Source organism: Ciona robusta, chromosome 7 (genome assembly GCF_009617815.1).
Source record: "Ciona robusta chromosome 7, ASM961781v2".
Lineage (NCBI taxonomy): Eukaryota > Metazoa > Chordata > Ascidiacea > Phlebobranchia > Cionidae > Ciona > Ciona robusta.
Window position 1 is genome coordinate 6515192 of NC_143241.1, and position 21494 is coordinate 6536685.

At 33.8% G+C, this 21494-nt stretch overlaps 3 protein-coding genes and 1 long non-coding RNA gene across 5 annotated transcripts; 1 reads left to right on the forward strand and 3 right to left on the reverse strand.

The window, feature by feature from the left end:
• Positions 1-96: 96 nt before the first annotated feature.
• Positions 97-11650, reverse strand: LOC149734229 (transcriptional coactivator YAP1-like). 2 transcript variants are annotated; one of them, XM_089881334.1, is made up of 8 exons: positions 11001-11650; positions 10470-10624; positions 7602-7764; positions 7061-7169; positions 2693-2757; positions 2122-2253; positions 1577-1733; positions 97-942 (listed from the first exon to the last, which is right to left on the reverse strand). In XM_089881334.1, exons 1-8 carry the CDS (start codon positions 11511-11513, stop codon positions 647-649), a joined length of 1590 nt encoding a protein of 529 aa, XP_089737460.1. In that variant the 5' UTR covers positions 11514-11650; the 3' UTR covers positions 97-646. The 2 variants fall into 2 exon arrangements, with proteins under 2 accessions (XP_089737460.1, XP_089737459.1); XM_089881333.1 differs by having other exon boundaries at positions 1577-1739.
• Positions 11651-13006: 1356 nt separating this feature from the next.
• On the reverse strand, positions 13007-14728 carry LOC149734230 (uncharacterized). Its single transcript, XR_016385342.1, has 2 exons — positions 14416-14728; positions 13007-14233 (listed from the first exon to the last, which is right to left on the reverse strand). It is a non-coding gene; the product is annotated as an uncharacterized LOC149734230 (long non-coding RNA).
• Positions 14729-14733: 5 nt separating this feature from the next.
• Positions 14734-17530, forward strand: LOC149734231 (beta-1,4-N-acetylgalactosaminyltransferase bre-4-like). The gene is made up of 5 exons (XM_089881336.1): positions 14734-15500; positions 15608-15828; positions 16246-16360; positions 16622-16738; positions 17023-17530. Exons 1-5 carry the CDS (start codon positions 14842-14844, stop codon positions 17345-17347), a joined length of 1437 nt encoding a protein of 478 aa, XP_089737462.1. The 5' UTR covers positions 14734-14841; the 3' UTR covers positions 17348-17530.
• A 130-nt stretch (positions 17531-17660) lies between these two features.
• Positions 17661-20915, reverse strand: LOC149734232 (dehydrogenase/reductase SDR family member 13-like). The gene is made up of 7 exons (XM_089881364.1): positions 20433-20915; positions 20034-20170; positions 19618-19723; positions 19149-19311; positions 18707-18867; positions 18244-18325; positions 17661-18064 (listed from the first exon to the last, which is right to left on the reverse strand). Exons 1-7 carry the CDS (start codon positions 20563-20565, stop codon positions 17881-17883), a joined length of 966 nt encoding a protein of 321 aa, XP_089737490.1. The 5' UTR covers positions 20566-20915; the 3' UTR covers positions 17661-17880.
• Between the last annotated feature and the right edge of the window lie 579 nt (positions 20916-21494).

Genomic DNA, 21494 nt, shown 5'->3' on the forward strand with positions numbered 1-21494 from the left:
AAGGTGAGGAATGGGTTGAAGCAATTGCTGCTAATTGTCTTGCCCAAAGACACATACGACCACAATGGTAGAAGCGACGAACCTTGAACGCATATATTATACAGGCTAAATGTATTTATTGTACAGAAAGATTGGGTAAGCTAAATTGATGGCACTTTCGGCAAAACTGATGGAAAAGAAAACGAAATATAAGGCCACAGATTTTTGACACAAAATATTAAAGACCACTATATATACAAGGTCGCCAGTGATTTGGGTTTTATAGAAACTCGTGCTTATAAAACAGCATCTAACCAGTGAAATATGGATATTTTGTATATTAGTAAAAGTATATAGGGGAGCGATTTAGTAAAAAAAGCTGATAAAATTCATTAAAACATGAAATTTGAAACACAATAAGACTCAAAATTCACAAAACATTTTTGAAACTCAAATTGAGATGACGCGTAAAAAAAAGTGCGAGTTTTAAAAAGGCACAAAGTGTTATTATACATGTGAGTTGGACCCTTGGAATGAAACATACCATTAAACAAGAAATTTTAAAAATCAAAGCAAATTTGCTCGACTCCAAAAACATCTGTTAACTGTATCACTAACTGCATCCAAAGGTAAACAACCACAAATCCCTGAAACTGGTTTAATCTGGTTATAACCAGATCATGCCATTATCCATGTTCTCGGTCTTGACGTGGTTCAGCATGCTTTCGACGTCGAAATCCTGCGGCAACGAATCCTGTAAGCTGGGGACAAGTTCACTGCCGTCTAAGCTCGCAGACGTGGTGCACACTCTCTGCCCCCCACTGGTGGGCACAGGACTGGAGGTGAAGTCAACACTAGATGCCGGTAGAGTGTCAAGAAAGTCTGGAAACCTTTGGTTGTTGGTGTGGGTGTGTTGTTGCGTGGCTGGTTGCGGGTTTCCATGTACACGTCTGCTAACATCGCCTATATAGAGACATGTATGAAAACCAAGGTTGGAAATAATGAATTATGTAAAGGTATAGTAGGGTGGGGTAAGATGAGACATAAAATCACATTTTGAAAAATAATTTAACACACAATTAGTGAAAAAATTTGCTCGTATAATAATGTCAGATTTACAAATGAAATTGTTCTTAATTACTCAATGTTTAGTACTGTGGGTAGAATGGGACAGAATTTCATTCACTTTCATTGCCCTATTTGTCCTAAGTAAAAAGTTATTTCCACAATTATTTAATCGCAACCACACAACCCTAATTGATCGCTGTTAAATGTTTAAAAAACTTAATTAGAAAATATTAAATTAACACGTTAACAGCATTCCTATCTTACTCTATACCAAACCTACTAAATTAAATTAGATTTTTCAAAGCTTCCCATTCTTAAACACAAAACCATAGTAAGGTGTAAAAAAATATAGCATGCAGGGAATTTCATTAAATTTTTGGGGGGGATTCCATGTTATGGTCCTTTATCCTCTATTGTGTATTTGTGACTTCAGCAACTTGACTGTTTATCAAGTTTAAAACTAAAAAAGATTATCATGCAACTGTAGTGAGCATGCAGGCTTACACCTGGCATCGTAAAACAACTTTACCTGTCTCCATTTCTTCTACATTGTTAAGAAAGCCATCAGGAGTTCTTGGTAAACTGTAGTTACTTCCCATACCCACCCCACTGTCTAAGCTTGCATCGCGTTGGTGGAATGAAGGATTACCACCGCCCATAAAGTTTTCCATGCCAGGGTTAGAGAGCTGTTTCTTGCAACAAATATTTTATATAATAAAATTTAAAAGAAAATTGTTATTAAAATTTATAAAAAATTATTTGTAAAATTTTGTTTTCTGTAAATATAAAATAGTTTGCAGGTAATGAATAAACTAAAAAACAAGTGCAAAGAATTCTATTTTGATGTAAAGATGACATAAAGAAATAATAAAACAACATATTTTGTTGCTGAGAAAAAGTACCTGTTTAATCCTTGCAATTAATAGTTAAATTGTAATTAAAAGGGATTAAATTAAATTATGAAATGTAATAAATACAAAGAAGTCACTTTCTGAAGAGCAAAATATTGAAAAATGTAATAAATTTTACATTTTCAAACAAAACATAATTTTTTAATATAAACTGTTTCACTACCTGTTTCATGAGCTGTCTCCTCATTAAATGTTCCTTCTCTTGAACCAAATGTTTGAGCATACTTTGTTGTTGTGCTGGCATGGTGGTGGTTGGTCTGGACTGAGAAACGGATGAAATATCCATTTGATTTACCTGCATGGTGTAATTAAAATAATTTTACCGAAATGAGCAATTACACACTTTTCTGTGTAAAAAAAGATTGAAAAAATAATGTAAATAAGTTTTAACAGTTTTTTTTTGAGGTATTTATGTACAAGAAAAAATTTACCTGCATAGTAAAAATATAATATATATACTGAAATGAGAAATTACACACTTTTCTGAGAATAAAAAGATTTAAAAACGTTTTAACAGTTTTTGTTCTATTTTGCTACGACTACCAAAGGGTGACTATTACGCAACTCTACTTTTTTACAGGTAAATTGAGAAATTATCAAAACAAAATGGCATTTACTCCTTTGCCAAAATTAGTACCTATTTATAAAAAACATTATATACTAAACAGTAAACAGTACAATTTAGATGATGAAATTTAAAAAGTATAAATAAAATCCTTTATAAAATAACTTACTTTCATAAGTTGTTGCTGAAGCTGAGAATTATTAGGTGGATTATTATTGTTTGTTGGTGTTATACCTACAAACAAAACATAAAATTAAATGTATATGCTGGAACAGAGCTGTAATAACTGTACGTGTACACATATATTAAAATTTAAGAACACATTTCATGGATTAGGGGAGGAAACTGGTTTGTGAGTCAGATATAGTTATTTTAGTCACAGCATCGCAGATAAATCTAAGTTGGCATTTCTTAGGGCAATTATTAGGAATAAAACTTTTTCTGTACTTTTCCATAAGAATCTACAATCAACAAAAGCTATCCTGGGTCATAACAAATGTACTATTAAAAGACAGGCGTTATTTTGGTCGAATTTGTTAACCAATATATTTCTGTAAATCAAGTTGTTTTTCTATTAAAAGACTTGTGATTTTTTAACAGATTGGTGGTACAGTTACTACTGCAAAAACTAACATTAGGAAGACCATAAACAACTACTCAAAATAAAGAGATTTATTTGTGTACTACAGTGTACATGTAAACTTAGTCATTAAGATCATACTAGTCCAGTGTTAACAAATTATCACCCACAACAAAATCTTGTATGAAAACTACCTAACTTTTAATAAGAGCATAAACCATAGCCTATAGCCTATGATGTCAGTCGGTAAACAAAAAACCATGGGATATGAAAGAATAATTGTCTGCTATAAAATGAAGTCAGCTCCACAGGATTGTGTACCTAGACATCCAAGAGCAAATATAGTGTAGTTCAAACACTGAACATGCTATCCACTATAGAGCATACACTTCATTGAGGCAAGGAACAAAATTGGCATTAGTTATTTACAGGTTCTGGGCATGGCAAACAAAAACAAAACCATCAAAAGATACTACTGTTAAAAGTCTAAGCTATAAAGTTTTTAACTATTTTGCGAAAAAAATTAAAACTTTCCAGACTAGAGCTTGATTAAAAATTAATATATAGTATGTATGTGGGGTAAATATGGGAACGTTTAGCACATAATATTCAAATATGTTTTAAAGATTTAACAACAGTGTATGGAAGTTGTGCGGATACAGTTTAATAATTCTGGGAAAGGAAAATGGAAAAAAAAGGTGTCCCATTTTTCTTCCACATTACTATATATTTATATATTAATGAATGGTATATATTTTACTATGTATGTACATACCTAAAAAATTGTTGTTATGAAACAAACTGTTTTTTAATTCACAACATAGCGTACGCCACAATGGGTGGACACGGTAGACTGCATAGCGAACTCAAACGACACAAGCGCCCACTCAACAAATAACCCAACCTTAAAATTATCTCCTGGTAATCTGGTTGCGTGTGAACTGCATTATTACACATGTTTATGAACAAAGAAGCCCGATACACACGCTCACACGTATTGGTTACACTACAGGCATGAAACAAGTGGGAGACGCATCAAAACGTGTGGAAATGTAAAGAAATAGGTCAAAGGAAGTAACAATACTTTTAGGTTTTATCTGGTATGTGGAAATAGCGGTAACCTAAAAGCCATATTGGTTTGCGGCCATATTAAATTTTATAATACTCCGATTTTGCATTGGAAGTGAAATTTGTAAATAAACCAAGAAAAACCGGAATTTCAAGAAATTTAAATTGAATTGACGTGATGTTATTGCCGTCTAATGCGTTTGCGTGACGTCAGCAACTGTTACGTCACAAGTTCAAAACCAAGTTGTTGACACGGGGGACCAGCGTTGGACTATCATCGTCACATTTATCTCGGTTTTAACTCGACGCTAATAAGCGCGTAGAAAATCAATCAACCGCGACGAGAGTTTGAATGCGTCCTTCTCTTTAATTTCAGACGATGTTTTTCGGGAGACAAACGACCCAAACACAGTTGTCTGTTAAAAACTAATGTAATTCTCGCGATTTTTTCGTTATTTCGTTATTGTTTTTTTTAGTGTTTATAAAGTTCTAAACGCTAAGTCATTGTCGTTGTTTGGTCATGCGAAACATCTTTAAAAGTCTATATATGGTAGTGGCAGTAGACGCTATGGTATATGGTTGTCAGGTCGAGCGCGTGGCTGACGGTTTCCGCTGTAAACGAAGCAGAGATAAGGTTTATCTCTAGTCGGTGTTTGCAGAGTTTTGCTAACGCGCGTACCATACATAAACACACAGTCAAGACATGGACCCTTATACTTCGACTTCAAATCAGAATTTGACATTTTATTCGACTTTATATACAATATGAGTAAAAGTAATAATAACACAGCGGTATGGGACGATGCATTGCGTCATAGTTTTATCCTAATGCGAGAAACACACTTTTACACTTCGGCTTTTAATCAGTTTTGACATTTTATTTAACTTTATATACAATATGAGTAACGTTATAATAACACAGGACAATACATTGCGTCATAGTTTTATCCTAATGCGAGAAACACTCTTATAGTTTGAGCTCAAATCAGAACTTGACGTTAATTCAACTTTATACAGTATATAGGCTAATGTATGTATAATAACGTAGCATACGGTGACGATGCATTGCGTCATAGTTTTATTCTAATGCTTCCTATAACTTGTAATGGTATGCCGATAATCGTAACGTTCAAACATATGATCTGTGCACTATGATCACTGTGAGTCTTGTAAACTGATTAAATGATAGGAATGGGTATGTAATTATACAACACACAATCAACTAACACATGATAACTGTAGAGAAAAACAAACTTTTTAGTTAGGCAGTCAATCAGTGAAGCCTATATGAGAATAACAACAAAGAAAAAAACTGGCTGATTTCCACTTTTACCACATAAAGTAAGGTGGGGGAAGACAGGACACCTTTAACAAATATTATCCAAATATTTTAATCGTGTTTTAAACAATTAACAACGGTCTGTGGGGGTCGTAAAGATGGTTTTATAATTCTTTAAAAGCTTCTGTTTACTACCAAACGGGGCGAGAAAATAGAATAAATAGAAGTCATTTTTTACCCCACCCTACTATATAAGCAATAACAATAGTCAATAGATAAACAATTATGATTTATTTTTACCACAAATTAAAATTCGAGTGAGGAAATTATTAATACGAGAATATTTCCTGTAATTGAATGGGTTATAACTCAAATTAAGGAAGCAATTATGAAGCTATGGTTGGATAGGCTTCAATTGATTTATTATAGAATTCTTGCTTTGATAATGATGTAAACAGAACTATATCATAACAAAACTAAAATACTTCTTAATATGCAGTCCCACTTTTACATACATTTTTAGGGGGCTGGAGATTTAGTTTATCCAGTCACACAGTTACTCACACTGTCACACACTATTTTATACAAGAATTTTTTAGGGAAATTTTATGTCTTATGAACAAAAATATACAGAAAATCAGCTAAAATTGAAAGCTTTGTCCAAAATGTAAAATATTTCTGGTTTTGATGCACTAAGCTAAAATATAGAGCTCAATAACTAAACGATTGGTATTAATATTTGTCAACATAAGTGCTTGCGTAGTTTATGTGGCAAAATATTCAAAAAACCTAATCTACCGATTCAACCACAATCAACCAGACATATTTTTTATTAGAGCTAGACCCAGACCACAAGGAAGCAGGTACAATGGAAAAGTACACGGAAAAATTACCAGTAATATCACACTGAAACACATTTTAGATTTCACTTAATAATCAATGAAACATAGATTTAAACTTTTCTTGTAAAGTTAAGATTAAAGTTAGTGGTTTAAATTCTATTTATATCTTACTAAGTAAGCTTAATTTAATATCAATCAATAAATAAACAGATTTCAAGGTATTAATTTATATTCTTCGGTTTTAAAGTACATTAAAAGTTCTAGTATTAACATTAAAAGGACCTATAAGTTATAGGCTATAACAATGTGTTTCATTTAGATAACTTTCAATTTCATTGATAACTTTTAATCTCAATAAATGAATAACATATGTATAGTAGGGTGGGAGTAGATGGGACACCTTTTTTTCTATTTTCTCGTCCCATTTGGCAATAAACAAAGAACACATAAAGAATTATAAAACCCTATCCTCAAGACTCCCATAGACCGTTGTTAATTGTTTAAAACACGAACAGTATATTTGGATATTATGTGCTAAAGGTGTCCCAGCTTCCTCTACCCTACTATATTAATAATAACCAAAAATTCCTATGCTAGTCTGCTACTGTTGTTACTTAACATAAAAAATCGAAATGTCACTAAAAATAGAGTTTACTTTTTTCCAGAAAGTAAAATTGCTTAAATTGATTTCTGGAGTAAAATTGCTTTCTGGAAAAAAAGAAACTCTATTTTCAGTGACATTTCGTTCTTTTAACCAATATTTCTTACCTTGAAACCTTGGGTCCACCCAGCTTGTACTTTTCGTTTGATGGTTGATAAAATAAATTTCACCTTGAGGGGTGGCGGCTTGTTCCCATCCAGAAGGTAATGGGATTTGCTGGGGAAGATAATCATTAAAATGAAGAAGCCAAAAGATTATTCCAGTTTTGTAATAGGAAAATATTATTTCATACACCTCATGCCCATATAAAATTTGACGCCAATTTTCTAATAGGAAAGTAATATTACATACACTCAGAGTCGGCAAAAAAATGTTTCTAATTACCTGATAATTAAAAGCATCCATGAATAAATTAAAAAAGCTTTTTAAACCCTGCATTACCAACTTATAAGACAAGTTTCTAGTCCATACACAGCGTGTTTGCTTTTGGATTATTATGCAATCTTGTAGGTGAATTTTTTTATTAGTTTGACTAACGATTTACAATTTTAGTGACCAGACCAGAACCCTCAAACGTATAAACCAAGTTACCAAGAAAAAGCCTAAATCAAGATAGCTGATGCTTATTTTAAATACAAGCACACTTACTGAAACATCACTTTGTATATTATGAGCCGGACTATGTGAAGGTGCAACTTGTTGGTGAATGTTGGTTGCTATTGATTGGTTCTGCATGACAACTTGATTTTGTCGTTGCTGTTTAAGGATTCCGATTCTTGGGTCTTCCCATGTTGTCGAGCGATCGTTATGGCTAAAAAAAATTAAAAAATAAAAAAGGCTTATGGTATCGTACTATAGGGTTAAAGGGATATCGTTTGCAACTAAAATCCATATTTCTTGATCATGTTTTTAATTAAATAACTATGGTTAAATAATATTGTAAATATTCTTTGTTTCCTACCAAATGAGACAAGAAAATGGAAAAAAACATGTCCAATCCAGATCTTACTATATGTAAAACTGCAAGAGACAGAGAGGAATGGAATGTGCTACTTCAGTATTCTTATACTTAATTAAATTTCCAATTGTTTTACTATGTCATGGGTCAAGTCATACTCCCTTCTACATATTAAATTACATGTATAATGATTATTATAGACTAAGACATATTGAATAAAGCATTACACTTGTATGAAAAACATTACATATATACATATATTATATAATATATACGGTAACTGTATACATATGGGTCTGTTATCAATAAAGCACATTTCTGTTTAAAATAAGACACAGAACAGGTTACATAAAAAAAATATAATTTTAAGGTGAATTAGGAGTTTTTAAACAAAGTGCAAGACATTAATTGCTTTTTCTACTTATGTCAATACAAAAAGCCAAGTTATGTAACCAACAAACCAAGTTATCACTAAAAGGTTCTAAAAGTAAATATGTTTTCACTAGAGGTTTGTTAAAATTACTTTTGCTCATTTATGTACTGTTATATGGAATTAATTACATCTGTGTGTAAACCAACACAAGAAAATTTAATTAATGTTTTTAGTCTGTTTTTCTCTACTTTTTATACCAAATTTAACTTTTTTTTGGTTTTTAAACAGAAAATATAAATAATGAAATTTAACTATACAGATATTATACTAGAAAATCATGTATATATGTAAAAAACAAACAGATATTATATTGAAAAAAACATGTGTAAGAATTTAAATAATATGAAATGTTTTGGGATCTAACCCTGAGTGCAAGTGAGTTATAACCTGTTTTCCTTTCATGGAAGGCCCTGGTGTTGATGGAGTGTTGTTACGATTACGTTTACGACACTATTGTAAAGCCGCTGAAGGAGTGAAACAACCACTGCTATTGTAGGCGGTTTAATCTTTTGCGAGTCTCTCTCGCGTGTGTGAGCGCGCAAGTGCGAGTGTATGTGCGCGCGCAAAAAACAACCACCCAGCAACAACTCTTTACGAAATACGACACCAATTGATTTACTTACGAACCAGATTATTTTTATTACAAGCGCCACTGAGAGAGCTAATAAAGTATTTCATTACGTCATACTAGTAAATATATTTCGTCAGTATGTTCAACCAAGTGAAACGGTAAAGCTGCCAAATGCAATGTTACGTCACAATCCAGACAAAGCGAAACCGCTCGCCTATCATCTAGGGTTACCTTCTAAAGCTTTTACAAAAACTTTTTTCGCCGCCGTCCCGATTTTCCCATGAGGGCAACAGTTAATATAAAACCGATTGGACGCGAACAAAGACTACGTGAATATAATGCATATAATATGCTTACAAAATCGTTATGCACACTTTTCCTTCAATTAGAACCATAATGTTATATTAACTGAATGTACAATGTGTAATATCTGCTGTTTGGGTGTAGCGGTCACACCTTTTATACAAGAGATTTTACAATTTGTTTTAAAACTGTTAGCATAATAACAACTGTTGTTTTACCTTTTTGTTTATGCATATAAAACTGAACTTTGTAAGTGTGACCAAAAGACAAAATAAAGTTAATTAACATAAACTTAAACTGGTAAAAATAATTCAAAATATTGTTAATTTGAGTCGGGTGTTTAACAACCATCTAAAGTGTAAACATTTTAAACCTTAATCAGCTACATAAGCACAACATTATCAAAAATAAACAAATATTTCATAGACTAACTAGAATCTTGAATCTACATGAAACAATGCGTTGTTATTTAGCTTTTCTTTAATTGATCAAAAAGTGATCTAACAGTTATGTGTAACAAGTTAACAACTAAACACTTGCCTGTATATGCATTTATTAAATAGTAAATACTAAACACCTGTATTTTGTGTTTATATGTAACTGTTGTTCTACTGCACGATGTATACTGTATGTGCCTATGATAAATTATGTGTGAAAGACAGCATACACAAACAACTTGTATAATAATCCTTTTGTTCCCACACCCAAGTTAAGACCTCTAATCCATCCCCATACATAGATCACTAAACAGTTGGTCTGTAAAAAACACTCTACACCATGGCTTCCCAAACTTTTTTCTTCACAAGCCCTTTTATTCTCCTAAAACTTTCTGCAACCCTTTTGGCCCCGTTACATTAATAGTATAATATTTGCAGTACTTTGTGTTAAATTTTAAATTGGTATAAAATGTTGGTAACCCCTGAAGTTAGTTACGCAACCCCTCAGTTTGGAAACCTAGCTTTAATACATGGTTCAGTTCTTACTATATATAATTCCTGCAACATTCCAACAAAATTACTAATATATGAACATAAAATTATCGCACTCTATTTTCAAGAAGGGTTGAATAAGCATGTCGTAATTCCCATTTTGTGATAAATAAAGCATCCTTGGCGAACAGTTACCAAAAATATATACGGAAAACACAGCAAATTGCGCAAAAGCCTGGCAACTTCCACAAATTTAAACTAATAGAAAAACACATTGCTAATTTGTCTATATTCCCTTATATCTCATACTTAAGTATCTTACTTCATATAATATTGTTGACCATCTGCAGTTTTAGCGGCGGACCATCCATGTGGTAAAGGCATATCATGGGGGATGTCTGATGCTTTAACTGATAAACTTCCAATGTCCATCAGCTGCAAACTCGCTGGTGAAGACTTGGACCTACTGTGTGAAACCTGGGAATTTTTTATATACTTCGTTACAGTTGAGTTGATTATAATTATGTTTACTAGGCTATAGTGCAAAAAATATGTCATTGTATGTTTAACTATATGGTAGGTTAGGGACACTTTTAATTCAACTTTCTTGTCTCATTTGGTAGCAACAAAGAATTTTCAGAGAATTATAAAACTGTATTCTAATGACTGCGGTAGGTCGTTGTTAATATAGTTGGTAACTTGGTAGTTAGGGGTTAAAGGAAGTAGTGGTTAGTAGTTTGGGATTTGTAATTAGTGGTCATAGGGGTTAGTAGTTAGGGGTTACTGGTTAGTACATAAAGTAGGAAGAGGATTCTTCACCAGCACGTCAGTTTGTGTTGATTTTTCAACAAACCTGTGGCAATTGGAGACTTCCATGTCCTTGAGAATTTACAAATGCACCATGAGCTACCCTTCTTTGTGCTGGTGACATGGGATAGTTTGATTTATGATTTATATTCCCATTCATTGGACTGCCCGGTGCCATGGTTGTGGATCCTACTGAAGACCCATTGTTGTTGTTGGTGTTTGTGGCGTGTATTGCAGAGGCATGCGACGCATTCGAATCTGAACTCGAACTTCTAGAATGATTAATTTGCACCGAATTAGGGGCCACCAACCCCCCAACAGACTGAGAATGTCCGTGGTGATACGCTGCTTGCTGGCGCGGTTTATCAGGTTGTGTGAAAAACGACTTTGGCAAATTTCTTGCTTTCATAGGCAACGACTTGCTTTTAAAGTTTGGATTCATCACCGTATTAAAGAGAGCTTCCAACTCAGAAGCGGAATCTTGGCGAACATGGATAATTTGATTGTGATGCGTAAACGTTGTTTGTGTTGTGGGTTCATTATTTTCTTCCATATCCATCTTGATGGCGTAAGAACTAAACCACTATTTCTACTAATACAGTTTTCTTATATATATTTATACTACAAATACAAATCACTGACAGGGTCTAATATATACGTAAAATGGAACTACAGCACTGCAACAACAAAAAAGACCAGATTACTTTTAAAAAAAGGTATATATATAATAATAATACATATATATATATATATATGTAATGGAGTTCCATTTAATTACTAGGATACAAAATTGATAATATAGACATAAAAAATGTTTGTTTTTTTAAAGTAAGCCACAAAATATAATTAACAACAAATATGTAATTAAACGATTACGCACTAGTATCTTTATGTTTAACCAATCCGTGTATAGCCAAATTATTGTAAACTAGTTCGTGGCCCGTTACGCAATTACTAAATAACATACTACAACGGGACAAACAAATATTTAATTTAATTCATAATTAAGTTAAAAGTTTCGCATTACACACTTAACTGTGAATAAAACACACTTTACTTCACACAGTCAGCGTATAAAGAAATATTCTAGACTATTTCGTAATCTCTCGTAAGTTTCTCCAAAACAACACTCCTGACACTCAATTCTGATTCATAATTTTGAGAGATTGTATCAATGAACTGAACTCCCGTTAGGCTAGCGATAATTGTGGTGTAGTGCTGCTACCTAGCGGAAAAATCTAATGAAATTATTCATTGGGGTGGTTTCCAGATCTGAGACGTTAGTTCTATGTTTTATTTATTTTAAACCACATGTATTTTAAACTTAATATGTTTGTAGTTAAACTATTAAACAATGTGTGCATCTAGTTTTATACAAACCAACATAATTGATATTTTGTTCCATGGCTACGTGTTCTATAGCTTAGCTAATATCTATTAGAATCAAAGATGTTTCAATCAATCTAATTTAATATAGTGGGGTTTAGATATAATAAAGTGGGGAAAGCTAGGAATCTTTCAACACATAATATCCAAATATCTGATGGTGTTTTAAACAATTAACAACAGTCTATAGAAGTCGTGAGGATACGGTTTTATGACTCTTTTCTTTGAATGTTCTTTGTTTACCACCAATGGAGAAGTGAAAATAGAATGAAAAGGTGTCCCAACTTTCTTTACCTTACTATTTTTAAAGTTTCGAACAAAACATGTGACAATAAAGTATCTAATGTGATTTACGAAACGCAGTTGGGATCCCGCACATATGAAATAATCCTGTAGTCCAATCATTTTTGCAGTTAAATCATTTTTGCAGTTAAAAAATCATTTTTGCAATTGTACACGGTGCAGCAGCATGGTGTGCGCAATACCATGTGTTTGCAATAACCGCTATACTGCTACGGTTAACGATATTCAAACTGACGTATTGTGACGTATAGTAGGGTGGGGAAGATGGTGTCCCGTCTTTCCCCACCCTACTAGTACTATACATAACATAAATCTGCCTATAACTTTAATACACAAACTCAATCTTCATACATACAAAATGCGTTAACTGCTGCGTTGCACTTTAATCGACAATACATATACAACTGACTAATATAGCGATGATATTTATGGCTTTCCGGTGTCACAATATACACATTAGGGTGGCGTTAAATGGGACACCTTTAGCACATAATATATCTAAACATTTTTATCATGTTTTAAATAAAAAAACTACGGTCTGTGAGAGTCGTAAGGATACGGCTTTATAATTCTTTGAATAATCTTTGTTTACTACCAAATGGGACGAGAAAATAGAACGCGAAGGTATCCCATTTCAGCACCTCGCGAGAACAAATCCCAACGCAGTAGGTATATATTGTTTCAGAAGAATGACAAACAAAATGAATACAACAGTTTCAACACAGGGTAAAACTTTTATTAAATGTTGAATGTTCTTTCTTTTCTACAGATATGGCATTCTTTATAAAATCTCGATCATTTTCAAGGCGACACGCAGAGATCATTTGAAGTGCATTCACTTTGTCTATATGTGTTGCTCGGGTCATATTTAAAATCAACAGTTTTAAATGAAGTTGCTGACTCCCGCATCGATGGAATTTCAAATTTTCTTTGTTTAGTTTCAGATTCTTGGTTTGTTTCATCTGGTAATAAAGTATTGGTAGCTTCAGGTGCGGTTACACAAACTGACCATAAATGCTCTGAATCATCCGTTTGTTGCTTCAGCATTTGAATGGCTTTGTAATAGTTTAGTTTTTTCTCTTGGTCTTCAATCTGAGGCTTATTTGCTACGTGGCTGTTATCACGCAATGATTCAGACAGTACCAAAAACCGCTTGAACTTATTAACCATTATGAAGCTGTAATGAATAAAGAATGTTTAGGTTAAGTTACCTATACAAATACACAATATACAGTTGCTTTTGTTTTGGGAACTGCCGAGCCTTGGTCGTTTTTTTACATTTGAAATGATTTAGAACTCTGATCTGACATTTACAGCTATGTAAAAGATACCTGTCGGCTGTACCGTCCAACTGAAATACCGATTGAACCAACAGACCTATTTTATATACGCCAAACACTAGTTGGAAACTACCTTGAATTTAACGCGATGCTAAACAAACAAGTTCCCGTTGTCTGCTTGGCTTCGATTCTCTATTTCTTTATGTTTCGGTGACGTAATGCGTAGGCGTATGTATACCATTGGGGCGGGCGCCCAGACCACAGGAAAATCCAGAAAGCTTACCGTAGAAGCACCCTGTACTTCCCTGTACTTAAAATAACGCAAGGAGTCAATAAAACCAGTTTGACCCCGACTTAAACAGTAAAATTAGATGATCTCTATTATGTTTATAGAGGCAAAATACTGCAGCATTCGCCTTCACCATCTGGGAAAAGAATTTACAGCCAAGACGTGTGGACGCAAAATAAGAAAACAACTTATGAAAAGCGTACTTTTTCAAAACCAATGAGTTCCCAACTTAAGTTCTTCCGTTTGACTTTTTTTCGTTGAATTTTCTTTTTTTTTATTAAAAATCCTAGTAAATACACCAAATTCCCATGTTCAATACAGATTCGTGAATGATTTTAACAGCATCAAGCATACTATTACTCGTAAACACAAAAAATCAATCAGCGCACACCTCTCCACGTTGCTATGATGCTGTGTATGGGGACAAAACGTGTGCAGTCAAGCGTGCCCAAATGGCGACATAAAATTTGCCAATGGCGCTATCTAGTTATATATATGATATCTATGGAGGCAACACATAAACTAATAAGCATTATGACATCATAGTCTGCATATCTTATGCATTATAATATCTATAAATTTTCAAAGTAAAACGAAGAATTTTCCAGAAACTTTTGTTGGATATTATCATGTTTTCGTTGAAAGGATGTAAGCGAAGAAATTCGATGGTGTTCGTTGTACTTTGCGGATGTTTTTTCGTGTTTGTTTTTGCGCAAATAACTGTCTTATTTGGCAGAAAACAAAACAATCTTTTCAATTTTCAATGGGAGCAGTCCCCAAGGCCACAACCGTATATTTCGTTTCTTGCGTCTGTATTAACCCACGACGCACGTCTCATTGAAAAGGATTGTATGTGGATTTTGCAAGGCAATAGAACCTTTATGACAAAACTTGAAAACTTGCTGAAAAATACAGACAGAACAGACGAGTTGATTTTACACTTAGAGACGGAAATGACAAACTGCATTTCAGTGGTCGAGCCAAATAATACACTCGAGGAAACAGACGAGTTTGAAGATCTAGACTGGAACCGACACGAAAACGAGAACTGGTCTCCAAAGCTTCGCATTGTGACGTCATCACCTGAGAAAATGTGTCTTACAGATAAATCCAAACTCGATCAGGTAGTTCCTATGCATTTATCAGATGACCCTCCGACGTTTGCCGAAATAGCAAAGATATTCGCCATGTTGGAGGTTGGTGGTTATCACCCTGGACCCAAGTTTTGTAAGCCACGTCATTCGACTGCGATAATCATACCGTATAGGGATAGGAATACGCATTTACGGTAAGCCATTATATAAATCGTTTCTCTCTGGCAACTTACTATTTAAACTAAAGAAATCTCAAAACCTGTCATATTTTATCAATGATTAAAACGAATCCATATTACAGGCATTGGCTGCATTATACGCTGGGTATTTTGTTGGAACAACAGCTTGAGTTCACGGTTTTTGTTGTTGAACAAGAAGGTAATGACGTGTTCAATAAAGGCCAACTCATGAACACTGCGTTTATGTGGGCGTTGCAGCAATCTCGAGCAAAATTTAAATGTTTTGTATTTCATGACGTTGACATGATACCAGAGGTACCTGGCAACTTCTACACTTGTGCGGGTGAGTACCAAACAGTAAACAGTGAACAAAGACGGATATTGGGTAAATATATTGTACAGTAGGTTGGGGGAAAATGGGCCACCTTTTCATTCTATTTTCTCCTCCCATTTGTAGTAAACAAAGAATTCAAAGAAATTATAAAACCATATTCTTACAGCTCCCAGTATCGTTAATTGTTTAAAACATGATCATGCAGAATATTCGGATATTATGTGAGTAAGGTGTCACGGGTGTTATGTTTCATACACCTCGTGTCCGCTGACGGGTTACCACGTATGTAACGATTGCAGAACACAGCGTATGTCGGGTAAAAGGTCTATCATAATTGTTATATATAGTTGATTTATAAGATACTTATGTTGTATAACGACAGTCGGTGAAATTTTTGGCAAAAAAATATTCTGTATTTTACTGCAGATGGTAAAACAGTCACCCACTTATCTCCATACATCGATAAGTTTAACTACACGGCTAATAAGAAGAATGGGCTGACAGTTGGTGGCGCTGTGGCGTTCACAGAATGGCAGTATAGGTGAGTGACGTAGCGCGTAATAAACGTGTCGATTATTTTGGGCAGTTTTGTTAAAAAGTATGACTGACAAATAAGACAATCCCATTGTCGAAAACAGTCGTTATAACACAGGTGTTCGTGTCAGTTTACGAGCTACCATCTATGTTATTTCGGCGTGGGTGATATAAAATAGAATCAGTAGGGTGATATAAAATAGAACTCTGTCAGTGCAAGAATCAGTAGCATGTATGCGCATCATTATATATAGCTGTTATTTAACAGGGCGGTGAATGGATATTCAAACGTATATTGGGGTTGGGGTGGGGAAGACGACGATATGAATTTGCGAATCAAACATGCAGGTTTACACCGGACCAGACCGGATTCGACATTCGGAAGGTGGTAGTGCATTTCTGTTATATGATTTTTCCTGTAAATGTTTGCTATTGCAGAAAATATATAAAGTGGGACACCTTTCTATTTTTTTTTTCATTCTATTTTTATATTTTCTTGTCTCATTTGGTAATAAACAAAGAACATTCAAAGAATCATAAAACCTTATCTTCACGACTCCCATAGACCAAACACACGATCGGGATATTTGGATAATATGTGCTACATGTATCCCATTTTACCCCACCCTACTATATCGTATTTCAACTTATATAAATACTCTGTTTCAGGTATAGAATGATACCCCATAGTCATGACAACGGTAACCCGATCAACAAAATACGTCACAAACTTTTAAAAGAAGCAAGTGTTCGAATGGCAACCGACGGTCTGAGTGACTTGGACACCAAAGTTGTCGGTGTTTCGTTGTATGCAACTTACACGCATATCATGGTACGGTTAAAAGTGCCAAAGTTGCCATGGCTGGAAACCACTGTTGCCTCACAGACCAGTGAAAGTACTGTTGCACCAATTCAAGAAACGCCGATTTCACATACGGTGAAAAAACGATCGGAAATTGTGGCGAAGAAAACGGAAAAAATCGAGAATTATTGAAACTTTGATTTGCATGCATGTAACATGTATCTAATGAGAAGGATTTATGTAGCGCTAAGTGATTTTGTTATAATACGAATAACAAATATCGTTGTGTTGGTATGTGTAGCGAATGTACTTTTTTATGTGATGTCAAAAATGCAATTTAAAGCTGCTAAGTTTTTGTAAATATATCGCATATGTGTGTTTGATGGTGTACGATAAGACAGACTATTTAAGAACAGTAAGAGTCTTAAATATAGCAGGGTGGGGGAAGACGGGACACACTCCAGGCTGTTGTTTTCCAGTGCACACGAGAATAGAGCAAGTTACATTTAGAATAGTGCGTCTTTTATTGAAGAAAATGGGTGAATTAAATAAAGCAACACAGCAAAATATTTAACATTTTAGTAAAGGATGGATTCACAGATCATATTAACAGTTAAACATGTAATTAAATCTAAATCACTCACAGTAACATGCAAATTACGTGTGTAAAATCAACGCTGTGTGAAACTTTAATACAGAATCTTGAAACTAAAATGGCATGCAACTTATTGCTCAGAAAACTCTGTAATCTCCAAACTAAGTTGCCACAGTTTCTGTGCAGCAGTTTGGTTGTGTGCAAATGACTGCGGTTCAGTTTTACGACAAGATGCAAAATAATGTCCACTGAATTCAGTAACCATATCATCCAGCATACAGTACATGGTTGTTTGGCACCCATAGTACGTAGATCTGAAAATGGTAAAAAAATCTAGCATTGCTGTCAATCAAATGACTTAACTAGATATATATGACATTACAACAAATATTCTTTTGATATATATACTTGACATTAAAAACAAATATTATTTAATGAATACTATATAATAAAAAACTAATTTGTTAGAACTTTAAAATATATAATACAGTACTTGCTAAACAGAACGAGAGGAATCCTTCCAATATAATTAAACGGGACTGGAAAATTTTCGAATAGTTCGGATGAGATATATCCTGTTAATGCATTGGGATATGTTAGACAGAAACAACTGTAAAGTACAAATTATTTGTTTTTTAATGAACAAATTAATTTTTTTTTCAGATATAATATATATATATATATTATTTTTTTATGTGTAACTGTAGGGTATTGTAACTGTAAGGCAAAACCATTAACGACAGACCTGTTTAAACCAAATATATAATTATTTAATATGAATATGGTCATAATGCGTGACAAGCCATGGGACTTATACAGAATAAAATTGGCTTATTACTCCCCAAAAAACATATAAGTAACACTAACAAATCCATTTATTGAAACAGTCAAAAAAGTAATTGAAAGTGTAAGGGACATTAGTATTAGTACAAACATTATTTCAGCCATGTTGTCACCTGGGTGTACAGCATAAGTTGATATATCAAAACCTTCTATTCTTTTCAAAAGTTCAGTGGTAAAATATATTGTAGCTAGTTTTGTGTTTGAATAAACTCTGAAGTTTTCAAGAACTCCTTCCGCAGGTTCGTAAATCTTTGAAAAATCTAATGGGCTAGCTCTGAAATAGTTGGTTTTTACCTTTGTTAGTATTGTTATACTTGTGAGAATGTATAAATATTACTCCAACCCAGCGGTCACTAATGGGTTGTCCAAATTATCAGCCATACATAAACATACGTGGTAACTCATAAGCAGACATGAGGTCTATGAAAACATAACACCAGTGTTATGAGACTGTTGTTTTCTGGCCACAATAATATATTTGCAAGAATAAAGCAAGTTACAACACAAATAAACACAACACATAAAAAGCAAAAGCCGTTGTATTATAATGTTTACCTATGAGCACTTGATGAAAGATTGATTATTCTAACTGGGCGACTTTTCGACTGTTCTTTCATTTTAGGAAGCAAAAGGTTGGTAAGAAGGAAAGGTCCAAAGTGATTAACTGCATACAGTTTGTTTATTCCTTGTTTTGTTTGACCATAAATGCCAAGCAAACCTGTTAAAACAAATAGTTAAGTAATAATAAATGGTTATCCAAATGTATTACTAGTTTTGCCGTTGATATTGAAGGTCATTTTTAAAATAGGCCGTTTAACAACATATAACATGGAATACCCTTGATAGCGAATTGGACTTAACAATAATAAGATAACCTAATACCTTTATTTGTCTCTTCTATTACAGTAGCGAAGATTTAATAATATTTTAAACAAAAAGACAGGATATAGCGACCAAACAACAGTTGTTAAAACACTTATTTAGTCCAAACTATTTTTTTTTTGAAAAAATTTGAATGGTTTACCAGCATTATTAATCAAGAAATCCAAATGTTCTTCTGTCTCGTTAAAATTTTTCACAAATTTCCGCACCGAATCAAAATCACCCAGATCCAATTCCATGACACGAATCTGTATAAGGTTTGAGATTGAAAAATTGTATGTAATTTTGTCGGGGAATATTGTTTTGTAGGTTTATATTTTTAAGCATGGCTGACAATTTGGATAACCTAAAGGGGACCATTTTGGGCGTATGTGTCCTTGGGCAAGACACTTAACGGCAATTGCTCCAACCCAGTGGTCACTAATGGGTTGTCCAAGTTATTTGCCATACAGTGTTGAGCCTCAAACCCACATCCTCTGGATACTGACTATAAAGGGGCACTCTAACCACTGTGTACCGGTGCTGGTCAAATATAAAACTAAAAAATGTATATATTACATTTTGGTTCCCAGTTGCTTTAACAACTCTAATTTTAACATCTTCAGATTTTGTTTTGTTCCTAGAAGCAATAACAATGCGAGCTCCAAGCTTTGCAACTTCAAACACTGTGGCTTCTCCCACACCTGTATTTCCACCTATTCATAACAGAACAGTTTATGTATATGATAACTAATAACACCTACTAAAACAGTCGTTGTGAGATTTTAATTACAAAAATATGAAAAAATTATCATTTAATGAAGTGTGTTAAAAATATTGGGCATATTTGATTACTACCAAAATTTATTCAATTTAAGAATACTTTACTAAGTTAGCAATTGTAAAAAATATCTTTGTATTTTTATTTTTTTACAGCTTAATTTGCAAAGAAACACACACTTAAACTTGTATATATACCTGTAATCAGCACTGTTTTTCCATCTAATCGTTTATTACTAACACATATCGGTCCACGTTTTATAAACACAATCCACAAGTACGCTACAGCGCATATTAAAGAAGACCATACTATTACTCGAAAACGTGACATGTGATGAATTTATTTTCGCATTTACCACAAATATAACCTAAGATTGTTTTAAGCAAAGTCGGTTTTAGTTAAAACACCACGAAGTACTGTAAATGTTATGTACGCCCGGGACGACAGAGTTGCAGGGCGCTACTGTATTTCAGAGGAGACGCTCGGGCTACTGTCGGGTCTGCGGGCAAAGCCCATTTTTTAATTTTTTTATTTATGTGCTATGGTCTGCAGCAAAGGCGCAAAGCCTATGTATTTTATATGAACTCTGATAAGCAGCAACGAAATAAGAACTGTGGCCCGCAAATATACGGATGTAGACAGGCCACACATGACGCTGTTTACAAACTTTGGTTATACGCACAGAAATAAAAAAGAGTAGAACCATAGATATCTAAACATATAGATAGGAAACTGTTTAGATATCTATGGTAGAACGCTCAACTGCCCAAAACCGTGATGTATTCTTTTTTCTATTCACGTGACCGCCAACTCTGTCCCCATTTCGCTTGGTCTCCATTGTAAAAGATAGGCGCACATTGGTTTTAGCTGCTTATTTTAAAAACTACACCAACTATTCCAGTTTATTAGGCCAGTTAAAAGCGTTCAAACAAACGGTTTGTTAGAAATATATATTTGTTTTGAAATAGTCATTTTTCCCTATAAACTTAAATTAAATCAAAAAACAAAGAAAAACTACATAAAACGCCCTGGCTTCCATTGACTACTATAGTAAACGGGAACGAGACGTGAAAAAGAGAGAGTATATCATGCTCTCTCTTTTACCGACATTAGAGATGCGCGTTCTATTCTTTTTTTATTTCTGTGGTCATACGCCATATCTATAGGTTTGCTGTGAACAATTATGTCCGACTTCATTTAACACAAAAGAGTAATAGAACATAGTACACTGTTAGATAGCATACTGTAAGCACCCAACC